Source organism: Stegostoma tigrinum, unplaced genomic scaffold (assembly GCF_030684315.1).
Source record: "Stegostoma tigrinum isolate sSteTig4 unplaced genomic scaffold, sSteTig4.hap1 scaffold_130, whole genome shotgun sequence".
Lineage (NCBI taxonomy): Eukaryota > Metazoa > Chordata > Chondrichthyes > Orectolobiformes > Stegostomatidae > Stegostoma > Stegostoma tigrinum.
In genome coordinates, this window is record NW_026728078.1 from 557,501 (window position 1) to 571,318 (window position 13,818).

A 13,818-nucleotide genomic window follows, 5' to 3' on the forward strand; every position below is an offset into this window, starting at 1 on the left:
ATCTTGGTGTGCAGATACATAGATCCCTTAAAATGGCCACCCAAGTGGACAGGGTTGTTAAGAAAGCATATGGTGTTTTGGCTTTCATTAACAGGGGGATTGAGTTTAAGAGTCGTGAGATCTTGTTGCAGCTCTATAAAACTTTGGTTAGACCGCACTTGGAATACTGCGTCCAGTTCTGGGCGCCCTATTATAGGAAAGATGTGGATGCTTTGGAGAGGGTTCAGAGGAGGTTTACCAGGATGCTGCCTGGACTGGAGGGCTTATCTTATGAAGAGAGGTTGACTGAGCTCGGTCTCTTTTCATTGGAGAAAAGGAGGAGGAGAGGGGACCTAATTGAGGTATACAAGATAATGAGAGGCATAGATAGAGTTGATAGCCAGAGACTATTTCCCAGGGCAGAAATGGCTAGCACGAGGGGTCATAGTTTTAAGCTGGTTGGTGGAAAGTACAGAGGGGATGTCAGAGGCAGGTTCTTTACGCAGAGAGTTGTGAGAGCATGGAATGCGTTGCCGGCAGCAGTTGTGGAAGCAAGGTCATTGGGGTCATTTAAGAGACTGCTGGACATGTATATGGTCACAGAAATTTGAGGGTGCATACATGAGGATCAATGGTCAGCACAACATTGTGGGTTGAAGGGCCTGTTCTGTGCTGTACTGTTCTATGTTCTATGTTCTATGTTCTAAAATCGGACTCTATTTTAAAAGTGAATCATTGCTCTTCTGAATTACTAAACTAATGATGCCCGTCATTTGGATTTTAAGTCAAGAAATATTTCTTTATGGATGGTGTTTCTTGACAACTCATTTTTAAAAAATTTAACCATTTTTCCCTAATCAACCTGTCCAGACATGTTATTGCATACCTCTGGTGCAGGTGGGACTTGAACCTGGGCCTTTTGGACCAGGGACAGGGACACTACCGCTCTGCCATAAGAGGGCCCATCTTACCCTTCTGTGCATGAGTCCCACCTGTTCCTCCCCTTTCTGTCTGCCCAGTCAATTCATTAATCAATTGATCCAAATCAACTGCTTCAATATTTGCTGTACTAACAGCATGCAGTATTTGAAGATCTTGTGGCACACTCGTCATGCTGCTGATTCAGGACCAGAATGTCCAGGATCAAATTGAATCTGCTCCAGAGGTTACTAGATTAGATTACATACAGTGTGGAAACTGGCCCTTCAGCCCAACAAATCCGCACTGCCTCTTGAAGCATCCCATCCAGACCCATCCCCCAATAACCCACACATCCCTGAACACTACGGGCAATTCAGCATGGCCAATCCACTTAACCTGCACATCTTTGGACTGTGGGAGGAAACCGGAGCACCCGGAGGAAACCCACGCAGACACGGGGAGAACGTGCAAACTCCACACAGACAGTCGCCCGAGGCTGGAATCAAACCTGGGTCCCTGGTGCCGTGAGGCCGCAGTGCTAACCACTGAGCCACTGTCTAATAAATTTTTGTTTATCCAAATTCCATCTGATGACCACAAGAAAAATCCCAGCATTTCTTCCTGAGGAGCAGTGTTACAGCTGACGTGACGAAGTGTCGTACCCACCGAACATGCTGCAAATTTTTTCCATATACCCCACTAGATAAAAAGAAAATGCCTCAACACTTCAATAATGGTGGTTTGCGATGACAATGAGATGGCGAGTTAGTTCCAGCAAAGTTCCTCCTGAACTTGAACTTTTGTAGTGGATTTTACTGATGCCACTTCGCTAGTTTATTAATTATATTTGTTAAACCCAGGAAAATAATAAAGTATCATTGCCAATATTTTGGTTAAAGATATGCAAAGATCAATCAAATATTATTTTATTTGCAGCTCTACACATTCTCCACAACTGACTCAGGATGACACGCATTCAAGAATACAACGTTATGCCAACAGGTTAAAAAATGCTTTGCCTCATTGAAATTCTAATTTGTTTCGATACAGTGCCAACTGATTAAACTGGTTCATGCCGGGATGGCTCAGTGGTTAGCACTGTTGCCTGATAGTGCCAGGGACTTGGGTTCACTTCCACCCTTTAGCAATTGTTTGTGTGGAGTTTTCACATTCTCCTCATGTCTGTATGGGTTTCCTCCAGGTGCTGCAGTTTCCTCCCATAGTCCAAGGATTTGCAGGTTAGGTGGGTTAGCCGTGGGAAATGCAGGGTTACAGGGATAGGGTAGGGAAAGTTCTGGGTGGGATGCTCTTGGGAGCGTCCATGTGGACTGAGTGGGCCTGCTTCCACACTGCAGAGATTCTGTGTTTTGGCCAAATGAGAAATCACTTAGTTCTTGGACATTGGTGATTAAAAATAAAATTCACCGTTGTCTAGCTCTGACCCTTTGTTTTCCATTTTAATTTAACCCGGGATTTGATCAAGTGCTATGTGTAATGAAGTTCGAATTTGTGTATTTCATTCCCTCCAGCTTTTTAACATGACATTACCAGAATATTGATGTCAGAAAAGTTTACCTGAATTCTTCACCGTGCACAGAACACACATTGCACAGTCACGGTGGTAGTCTTTACATACAGTGAGTGGATGGAGAGGCTGGTGTCACTGGACTAGTAATCCAGAACTGTAGATTAATATTCCATGCACTCACAACTCTCTGGGTGAAGAACCTCCCTCTGACGTCTCCTCTATACCTTCCTTCTAACACCTTAAAACTATGACCCCTCATGGCAGTCAATCCTGCCCTGGGGAAAGGTCTCTGGCTATCGACTCTATCCATGCCTCTCATTACCTTGTACACCTCGATCAGGTCACCTCTCTTCCTCCTTCTCTCCAGAGAGAAAAGTCCGAGCTCAGTCAACCTCTCCTCTTAAGACAAGCCCTCCAGTACAGGCAGCATACTGGTAAAACTCCTTTGCACCCTCTCCAAAGCCTCCACATCTTTCCTATAATCGGGCAACCAGAACTGGACACAATGTTCCAAGTGTGGTCTCACCAGGGTTTTGTAGAGCTGCAGCATAACCCCGCGGCTCTTAAACTCGATCTCCCTGTTAATGAAAGCCAAAACACCATATGCTTTCTTAACAACCTTATCCACCTGGGTGGCAACTTTAAGAGGAGCTACGCACTTGAACACCAAGATCTGCTGTTCTTCCACACTGCCGAGAATCCTGCCTTTAATCCTATATTCAGCATTTAAGTTCAACCTTCCAAAATGCATCAATTCGCATTTATCCGGGTTGAACTCCATCTGCCATTTCTCAGCCCAGCTCTGCATTCTGTCAATGTCTCGCTGAAGCCTGCAATAGCCCTCGATACTATCAACGACACCTCCAACCTTTGTGTCATCAGCAAACATACTAACCCATGCCTCAACCTCCTCGTCCAAGTCATTTATAAAAACTACAAAGAGCAGAGGCCCAAGAACAGAGCGCTGTGGGATGCCACTCAGCACTGACCTCCAGGCAGAATATTTACCATCTACAACCATTCTGCCTCCTGTCAGCCAACCAATTCTGAATCCAGACAGCCAAATCACCCTGTATCCCATACCTCCTGACTTTATGAATGAGCCTGCCGTGGGGAACCTTATCAAATGACTTGCTGAAGTCCATGTACACCACATCCACTGCTCGACCCTCGTCAACCTGCCTCGTGACTTCCTCAAAGAACTCCATAAGATTTGTAAGGCATGATCTGCCCCTCACAAAGCCATGCTGACTCCCTTTAATCACGCTATGCTTTTCCAAATAGTCAGCAATCCTATCCCTCAGAATTCTTTCCAAAACCTTGCTGACCACAGACTTCAGACTGATTGGTCTGTAGTTGCCAGGGATTTCCCTATTCCCTTTCTTGAAAAGAGGAACAACATTTGCCTCCCTCTAATCTTGCAGTATGTCTCCCGTGGAGAATGAGGAAGCAAAGATCTTCGTCAGCGGCTTAGCAACCTCCTTTCTCACTTGCCGGAGCAACCTCGGATACATCTGGTCTGCCCCTGGGGACTTAGCAATCTTAATGTTTGCCAAAATTTCCAGCACATCAACTTCCTCAATCTTGATCTGTTCAAGCCTGTTTTCCTGCTCCTCAAAGTTCTCATTCACAACAAGGTCCCTTTCCTTTGTGAAAACCAAAGCAAAAAACTCATTTAGGGCTTCCCCTATCCGCTCAGACTCCACGCACAAGTTCCCCATGCTATCCCTGATCGGGGATAGTTCTTTTCTGTCTCTTTCTATTTGCTGCCCTTTTCTACCCAGGAAATAATAATTGACACTGGATTATTTTTAGAGCTTGAGTTGGGTCCCAAAGCATGAAGTTTTTGTGTCTTGTGTGTGTATATCTGTCTGTATTTTTCCCCCATGTCTTTCTCCTGCCTCTCTCTCTCTCTCTCTCACACACACACAATCTGTTTCACAAGGTTGTGCTGCTGCAGTAAGTAAGTCTTTATTTTTTGGTGGCGTTTGGCAGATGCACTGGATGTGACTGGCTAATTCCATTCTGTGGCAACCTTTCACCTCACCCTGAGCACATTAAGCTTCCAGCTTCTTCAGGCTTCTGTGGAAGATGCAGAGTGAGCATGCTCAAATGTAACAAATCAAGTCCATTGACGACAAGGAAATGATTTTTGCTCTTTAGTTATAATGCAAATTTTAAGATGCTTTTATATGACAGGCAAACTCACAATGATGGCTGTAGTGAGAACATCTCTGCAGAAAGTTGGAATGTTTTTGCAGCGTTTGAAAATGATGGCAATTTCCTCTCCACCTTATCAGAAACTGCGTAAGGTGAGCCTATCAGAGGCTGTCGCATCTTTATATAATTTGTTCAAAGCTGGTGCTGAAAGAGCTATTTGGAGTTCTTGTCAGCCACTGCTATTTCGAATGACTAGATATAACAATGGATAAAATTATGTGTGGTCTGTTGTGGAGATCTCTTTGTACCCAATCTTGCAATACTGAATTAAGTACACATTTTCTCTATTCTGCTGTACCCAGAGATATGTAGATTATAGATAATAAAATGTGAGGCTGGATGAACACAGCAGGCCCAGCAGCATCTCAGGAGCACAAAAGCTGATGTTTCAGGCCTAGACCCTTCATCAGAGAGCTTTTGCCACATTTTATTATCTTGGATTCCCCAGCATCTGCAGTTCCCATTATCACTATAGATGATAGATGCTTAGTTTATTTGGTATGCGGCTTTTCAGCTGGTGATGTCTGGACTTGCTGACAGTTAAACTGGTAATGGGTCGATGCTGACTAATACAGGCAGGATGGTCATTTCCTGATAGTTTTGCCATGTTTTAAAGTTTAAAATGTGTAAAGCGATTCTCCAGGCTGGCGTGAATTACAGGATAACAAAGTGTGGAGCTGGATGAACACAGCAGGCCAAGCAGCATCTCAGGAGCACCACCACACGGCGTGAATTAGATTCTGGTTTCATGAATTGAGCGTTATAACTAGATTAATTTCAACTATTAAATTTAGTGTTGTTTTTAAAGTAGATTGATATTCTAACCAAGTAAGTAGTCATTTAATTTTAGTGAAGCGTTCACTTTTGTTTAGTTTTCAATGAAAGCTATTGGCTGTCTGTAGACTACAGTTTTGCCTTTTTCTGAAGCCAAATCCAAACTGAAAATGTAACTTCCATTATATATGTTAAGATTCGATCTAAAAGGACTCCCTCTTTTGCAATATTGCCCTTAAGCGCAAGGCAACAAACTGACTGGCTGCAGTTTGATAATAAGTCTGTGCATATTTTGGGAGAGGTGTGTGTCGTAGAATACAGGAGAATACTGACTGGTTCTGTATCATATCAAGCAATGATTAAATATTCAAATTAATGAGTAGATTATGTTAGTATAGGTTTTAAAATGTCATTGTTTCTTTTCAGAGAAAATTAATTCACCTTGGCAGCAAAATGTAATTTAAAGCCATTTATGTGTGTGGTTTGAATCCAGTTTAAAAGCATTGGAAGCGTATTTATATTTTGTGACATGGTAAATTATCATTGTGCCGCGTTTAAAAATTTTAGTCTATTTTCAAAGTGACATTGAAAACCGTTAGGAGAAATACTTTGAACGTAGTTATTGGATAGCAAAAGTATAAAGTATTGCTGTGTGTTTTGTCGTGTCTGAAGGCCAGTAGTAAATATGAGGTTGAACTTAGTGTTAGCAAATGCGTTTGAATGTAGATTGATGCTGACAGAAGTGATAAAAGCTTAGTTGATCACTAAGTTGAATATTCTGGAGTTGATATCATATTGTCTTTTCATAAAACCTGAGTTGAGTTTGTTCTGTCCACTCACAGCTTTAATGATAACTAAACAGCCTTGCAGCTCACATGCAATATTCCTTAAAACTAAATGCTTTGTCACTGTAACAAAGTGTGGAGCTGGATGAACACAGCAGGCCAAGCAGCATCTCAGGAGCACAAAAGCTGACGTTTCAGACCTCGACCCTTCATCAGAGAGGGGGATGGGGAGGGGGTTCTGAAATAAATAGGGAGAGATGGGGAGGCAGACCGAAGATAAATAGAGGAGAAGATAGGTGGAGAGGAGAGTATAGGTGGGACAAGAGAGTTGCAGTGGGAGAGAGATTCCCTGAGGTTGGTCTGGAGGGAGGGGGGTAACTTCTTCAGGTTAGGCATCCCTGGAAGAGGCAAAGACATGTTTCTGATGGTGATGGTCTTTAACGAGCAGTTATGGAGCATAATTCTACAAGATTTAGTTCATTTGAAGTGGGGAAAGCTTCTGAAGAACTCAAGAAACCTGAACAGAAAAATAGATTTAGAAATAAGGTGTCATTTTGCAGAGTGTTGACAGTAACTTGCATTGACCTCTGCATTCCAGTTGAGCTATGCTGTGCTTCGCATTGGTGAGGTCACATTTCTTCTAGTGACAGTCATTTTGTCAAAACTTTCCCATTCTTGAGTTTTGTGTTTTTGGTGTTTTGATGTTGATCTTGATATCAACAAGGAAACAGCTTTCTTCTCTAGCAGATACCTATAAATTAATGTCTAGCAGCACGGTAAATGCCACAATAGAGTAACACAGGTTACCTGAGCTGCAGCATAAGGAAAGAGTAGAAGAGTTAGCAAACCCAGGTAAATAGAATTGAATCAAAGAAATAATGCAATAAAAGGTCATATCCACTTTGTTAGTTTCATGTGTTCCTAAATTCTGAAGAATGGTCACTGGACCCAAAATGTTAACTTTGCTTTCACTCTACAGATGCTGCCAGACTTGCTGAATTTTTCAATAATTTAATGTGTTCCCACTTCACTAACTCTTTTCCCAGTACAGAGCGGAACCTATTGAATTCTGCAAAAGCAAGAAGAAAAGATAGCTTAAGACATCTTAGGATTTCCAATATCTCTAATAATGATAAGAAAGTTAGCATGAAGGCACTTTATCTAAATGCTGTTGGTATTCACAACAAAGTAGATGAATTAACAGCACAAATCCTCTTGAATGATTCTGATGTGGTAGGCATCTTAGAGACATGGTTGCAGGGAGTTCAGGACTGGCAGTTCAACATCCAAGGATTCACAACTTATCGAAAAGACAGGGAGGTGGGCAGAGGGGAAGGGGTTACCTTGTTAGTCAAGAATGAAATTAAATCTACGGCACTGAATGGCATAGCGTCAGAAGGTGTGGAGTCTATGTGGGTGGAGTTGAGGTACCACAATGGCTAAAAAAAAGTATAATGGGAGTTATGTACAGACCTCCCAACAGTGATCAGGACCAGGGGCACAAGATGCACCTGGAAATAGATAGGGCATGTCAGAAAGGCAAGGTCACAGTGATCATGGGGGACGTCAACATGCAGGTGCACTGGACGAATAATGTTGCCGATAGATCCAAAGAAAGGGAATTCATGGAATGATTGCAGAATGATTTTTTGGAACAACTTGTGATGGAGCCCACAAGGGAACAGGCTATTCTGGACTTAGTGTTATGTAATGAGCCAGACTTTATAAAAGATCTGAAAGTAAGGGAACACTTAGGAGGCAGCGATCATAATATGGTAGAGTTTAATCTGCAGTTTGAAAGAGAGAAGGCAAAATCAGATGTAATGGTGTTACAGTTAAATAAAGGTAATTACAGGGGCACGAGAGAGGAATTGACAAAAATCGACTGGAAGGAGAGCCTAGCGGGGAAGACAGTAGACCAACAATGGCAGGAGTTTCTGGGTGTAATTGAGGACATAGTACAGAGGTTCATCCCAAAGAAAAGAAAGAAAAGAAAGATTATCCGGGGTGGGATTAGACAGCCATGGTTGACAGAGGAAGCCAGGAAATGTATCAAAGAAAAAGAGACAGCCTATAAAGTGGCCAAGAGCACTGGGAAATCAGAAGATTGGGAAGGCTACAAAAACAAACAGAGGATAACAAAGAGAGCAACAAGGAAGGAGAGGATCAAATATGAAGGTCGACTAGCTAGTAATATTAGAAATGATAGTAAAGGTTTCTTTCAAGACATCAGAAACAACCGAGAGGCAAAAGTAGACAGTGGGCCGCTCCAAATTGATGCTGGAAGGCTAGTAATGGGAGGTAAGGGAATAGCTGAAGAACTCAATAAGTACTTTGCGTCAGTCTTCACAGTGGAAGACATGAGTAGTATGCCAACAATTAGGGAGAGTCAGGGGGCAAAGTTGAGTATGGTAGGCATTTCAAAAGAGAAAGTGCTAGAAAACCTAAAGGGTCTAAAAATTGCTAAATCTCCTGGCCCCGATGGGCTACATCCTAGAGTTCTGAGGGACGTGGCTGAGGAAACAGCAGAGGCTTTGGATGTGATCTTTCAAAAGTCACTGGAGTCAGGGAAAGTCCCAGATGATTGGAAAATTGCTGTTGTAACCCCCTTGTTTAAGAAAGGATCAAGGCAAAAGATGGAAAATTACAGGCCAATTAGCCTAACCTCAGTAGTTGGTAAAATTATGGAATTCATTGTTAAGGACGAGATTTCTAAATTCCTGGAAGTGCAGGGTCAGATTAGAACAAGTCAGCATGGATTTAGGAAGTGGGGGCCATGCCTGACAAACTGTGAGAATTCTTTGAAGAGGTAACAAGTATGTTAGACCAGGGAATCCCAGTGGATGTTATCTATCTAGACTTCCAAAAGGCCTTTGATCAGGTGTTTCACGGGAGGCCGCTGAGCGAGGTGAGGGCCCATGGTGTTCGAGGTGAGCTACTGGCTTGGATTGGGGATTGGCTGTCTGACAGAAGGCAGAGAGTTGGGATAAAAGGCTGTTTTTCGGAATGGCAACTGGTGACAAGTGGTGTCCCGCAGGGTACAGTGTTGGGGCCACATCTGTTCACCTTATGTATTAATGATCTGGATGAAGGGGCTGGGGGCATTCTGGCGAAGTTTGCCGATGATACGAAGATAGGTGGACAGGCAGGGAGGCTGCAGAAAGATTTCGACAGTTTAGGAGAGTGATCCAGGAAATGGCTGATGAAATTCAACGTGAGCAAATGCGAGGTCTTGCACTTTGGAAAAAAGAATACAGGCATAGGACTATTTTCTAAACGGTGAGAAAATTCATAAAGCCGAAGTACAAAGGGATCTGGGAGTGTTGGTCCAGGATTCTCTAAAAGTTAACTTGCAGGTAGAATCTGTGATTAAGAAAGATGTTGTCGTTCATCTCAAGAGGGTTGGAATATAAAAGCAGTGATGTGCTTCTGAGAATTTATAAAGCTCCAGTTAGGCCCCACTTAGAATATTGTGTCCAATTTTGGGCCCCACACCTCAGGAAGGACATACTGACCCTGGAGCGTGTCCAGTGGAGATTCACACGGATGATCCCTGGAATGGTAGGTTTAATGGCTGAGGATCCTGGGATTGTATTCATTAGAGTTTAGAAGGTTGAGGGGAGATCCAATAGAAACTTACAAGGTAATGTATGGCTTAGAAAGAGTGGACGCTGGGAAGTTGTTTCCGTTAGGGGAGAGTAGGACCCGTGGGCACAGCCTTAAAATTAGAGGGGGTAAAATTAAAACGGAAATGAGATGACATTTCTTCAGCCAGAGAGTGGTGGGCTTGTGGAATGCATTGCCACGGAGTGCAGTGGAGGCCGGGATATTAGATGCCTTCAAGCCAGAGATGGATAAATTCTTGATCTCAGAAGGAATCAAGGGCTACGGGGAGAGTGCAGGGAAGTGAAGTTGAAATGCCCATCAGCCATGACTTAAATGGCAGAGTGGACTCGGTGGGCCCAATGGCCTCACTTTCACTCCGATGTCTTATGGTCTTGTGGAAGTAAAAATAGTGCATGAAGAATATACATTTTTGTTGCAAATCAGTGCAGTGCGGAAGATTTTCATGATGAAATTTGTTGTTTGGTTACATGGCAGAGAAAAGAGTTGTTTCCTAATTCGTCCTTCAGTGTTCAGAGGATTTCTGGGTGTTGGATATATTTTCCCAGGAGCTGGGATCTAAATGATGTTATAAATAAATTTAAAAGCACTTTGCCTGAATAGAATGTTCATGACGATTGCATGATGCGTCTCTTTAGAAGTGATAAGTTTTACAACAGCCTCTGAATGACATTCCCTAATTTGTTGCAGCTGCAGACAGGGATTCGCCAAATCATTAATTTCCCAAGTCAGGAACGATAAACCAATTCCCCTTGTTTATTCAGCTGTTCTCTCCGTTGGTTGCACCAAGGTTAATTCAGAAAGAATCTCTTCCTTGGAAACCTTTCTCCCAGATCCAAATGAACGTGAATCAGAAATTGCTGGGAAAACTCAGCAGGTCTAGCAGCATCTGTGGATCGCTAACAGGCTTAATGTTTCAGGTTGGTGACCCTTGTTCAGAGTGTTAACTCTGCTTTCCCTCCACAGATGCTGCCAGACCTGCTGAGTTTTGCCAGCAATTCCTGGTTTTGTTTCTGATTTTCAGCATCTGCAGCTCTTTGGTTTTTGCCAAATGAATATAAGTTTTAAGTGGAGGTAATTTAATCAGGCTTTCTTGAACTAACATAAAGAGCAGTTTATCAAATTACTGGGGAGTATTACTGAACAAAGAGACCTTGGCGTGCAGGTTCATAGTTCCTAGAAGTTGGAGTCACAGGTAGACAGGGTAGTGAAGAAGGTGTTTTGTGCACCTGCCTTTATCGGTCAGTGTATTGAGTATAGGAATTGGGATGTCACGTTGTGGCTGTACAGAACATTGGTTCGGCCACTTTTGGAATACAGTGTGCAATTCTGATCTCCCTGCTATAGGAAGGATGTTGTTGAACTTACAAGGGTACAGAAATGCTTTACCAAGATGTTACCAGGGTTGCAGGGTTTGAGCAATACAGAACAACTGAATAGGCGGGACTAATTTCCTTGCAGTGTCGGAGGTTGAGGCATGATTTTATCGAGATTTATAAAATCGTGAAGGGTAAGGATAGAGTGAATAGCCAAGGTCTTTATTCCCTGGGTAGGGAGTCCAAAACTTGAGGGTACAGGTTTAGGGTGAGAAGGGAAAGATTTAAAAGGGACCTAAGGGGGGCAACCTTTCCAATCAGAGGATGGTGTGTGTGTGGAATGAACTTCCAGACGAAGTGGTCTTGGCTTGTACAATTGCATTTAAAAGGCATCTGGATGGGTGCATGAACGGGAAGGGTTTAGAGGGATATGGACCAAGTGCTGGCAAGTGGGACTGGATTAATTTTGGATATCCGGAGGCATGACCCAAGTTGGACCAAAGTGTGTTTCAGTGCCGTGCAACTGTATGACTCCAGATACAAGAAGAAGTAGTAACACAACACACAGGTACAAAAGTAAGCGATGAGTGCAACTGATAAAAGTAAAAGCAAAATGCAGATGAGCCTCTGAATTATTTGTGAAGAGCAAGTACAAAGATGTAGCAGCTGTGATTGGATGTGGCCAGTCGCGTTGACCTTGATAGTTGAGCTGACAGTTTCGATATTGATTTTGTGATCAAAATTCCTTTGTGGTGACTACTTTTGAACTCTCTGACAGCATGTGGAGGAAGAAGGGGTGATTCTATGTTTTTTTCTGGTAGGATAGGGCTGTTAAAAATCGCTATTATCAAAGCTGTGCCCCTCAGCACTCTGGGCCAGACACGAGGACATTTTCTGCTGACAGTGACAGGCTTATTGTTGCATTCAATTTTTAAGCTCTCTTTCATACATTTCTGGAGGGTAACATAGATATGCCTGAAAAAGGTGGCTGTCTGCTGAGAGAGATGCAGTCAGCCGCTCGGTCTGTCTTTTTAGGAGGTCTGTCCCTTTTTGAAATTTCCCTGATTCTTTACAGGTACAGCATTACATTGGCTTCTTGTAGAATTTTTTCAGTGAGATTTGCAGTTTATACTTTCTGTAGCAGTCCTATTTTTCTTTCAAAATAAAGTAATTTTGAAATGAGAAGTGAAAAGAGGCCTGTTTGTATTTTGAAGCTCTGATCTATTGTCATCGTACTGGTTTTGTTTTAAACATTGATTGAAAGTTTTGTAATTCTGGTCAGGTCAGGTATGAGTTGGTTGTGACATATATCTAACTAGAAGTTTGATATTTGAATATCTATAATGTAAATTATTTTTATTCCTGTAATTGTATAAAGGGAATTAATTTCAAATGTTTAGGTACAAGGTATTGAGGAGTTAAGGGGACAGTAGGAGAGAGAAAATATGCTGTATCATCTGTCATAGTGAGATTTGAAGCCAAGTCCAAATGACATTAGCTTGTGGGTCTGGATTAATAGTCTGATGATATCACTACTCCACCCCCACCTGTCGCATTTTGTGTCTCTTCTTCGTCCACGATAGTTGTCCACCAGTTACCCTTAAAAATAAAATGATTTGACAACTTGAAGAGAAAATTATCTTTGCAGTATTGTATTCTCAGCTGTTTCCTTTGAATGATTCTTTCGGATGAGTTTTGACAGCCTTTCTAATAACAAACAGTATTGCAGTTAATAAAACTGCCAAGGAATGAATGGGTCTTTATGCTATATTTATGGTCGAGTGGTCAAGCCACTATCAACCTGCTAGAATTTCAATCTGGGCCGGCCTAGAGCAGCAGTTTTTGATGAAAATTACACGCATAACCCCTGTAGGACAGGAGCAAAACAAACATAAAGCCTAAAGTCAATCTTTATAATGTTCCCTTCAGGGCTATTAAAACTATTCTATACTTATAATGAGGAAAAACAATTTTTAAAAATTAATTTATTTTAAATCAAGTCATTCTGTATCTTCAGCACATAATGAGCTTGGCTTATGACAGTCAGCCAACCAACCGCCAACTTAGACGCTCTTAATCATCATTGTGGCCCCCTTTTTGAACTTGACCAGTGACACACAACTAAGATTAACAGCATGTACCTCTGCATCCTTTGCTTTGATCAGTAATGACATTGAGGTTACCAGCTTGGAGATTCTGAGTCTCTGCTCATTGTCAGGGAGCTTAGTTAGGTGCCGCTGAGTCAATTTTTGCATCACTATTTATGTTATTTCAGCTTCTTGATGGTGTGGATGTCAGTAACTCTTGGAAGCCAATATTATCAGTACTTTTTCTAAATGGGCCTTGTGTTGCTGGCTAGGTGACTGTTTATTGCTCATGCCAAATTGCTTAGAAGGCAGTTAAGCGTAAACTATGATGCCTGGCCTAGACTGAAGGGTTTGTTCTGTACCATATGATTCTGTGATTTTATGAATGCGAAGACTGGAATCACATGTATCCTATGCCAGGTTTCCTTCTGTATCGGGCATTAGTGAACCAAATGGCAATTGAGAATGGTTTAATGGACACGTTCTGGCTAACTTTTTTATTGCAGACTTGCATTGAATTCAGGCTTCAGAAAGAATGCCAAGAGTAGGTACATCAGCATTGCAGCATTCCCTCAACATTGCCA

General features: G+C 42.3%; 1 protein-coding gene across 1 annotated transcript in view; it reads left to right on the plus strand.

The window, feature by feature from the left end:
- The window catches only part of LOC132207714 (utrophin-like), a 114,422-nt gene that overhangs the window by 742 nt on the left and 99,862 nt on the right, over positions 1-13,818 (plus strand). Inside the window, exon 2 of the mRNA XM_059643610.1 lies at positions 1,837-1,902. Within this exon, the coding sequence (XP_059499593.1) occupies positions 1,866-1,902 (37 nt within the window). The 5' untranslated portion in view covers positions 1,837-1,865. The remainder of the gene's footprint in view (positions 1-1,836; positions 1,903-13,818) is intronic.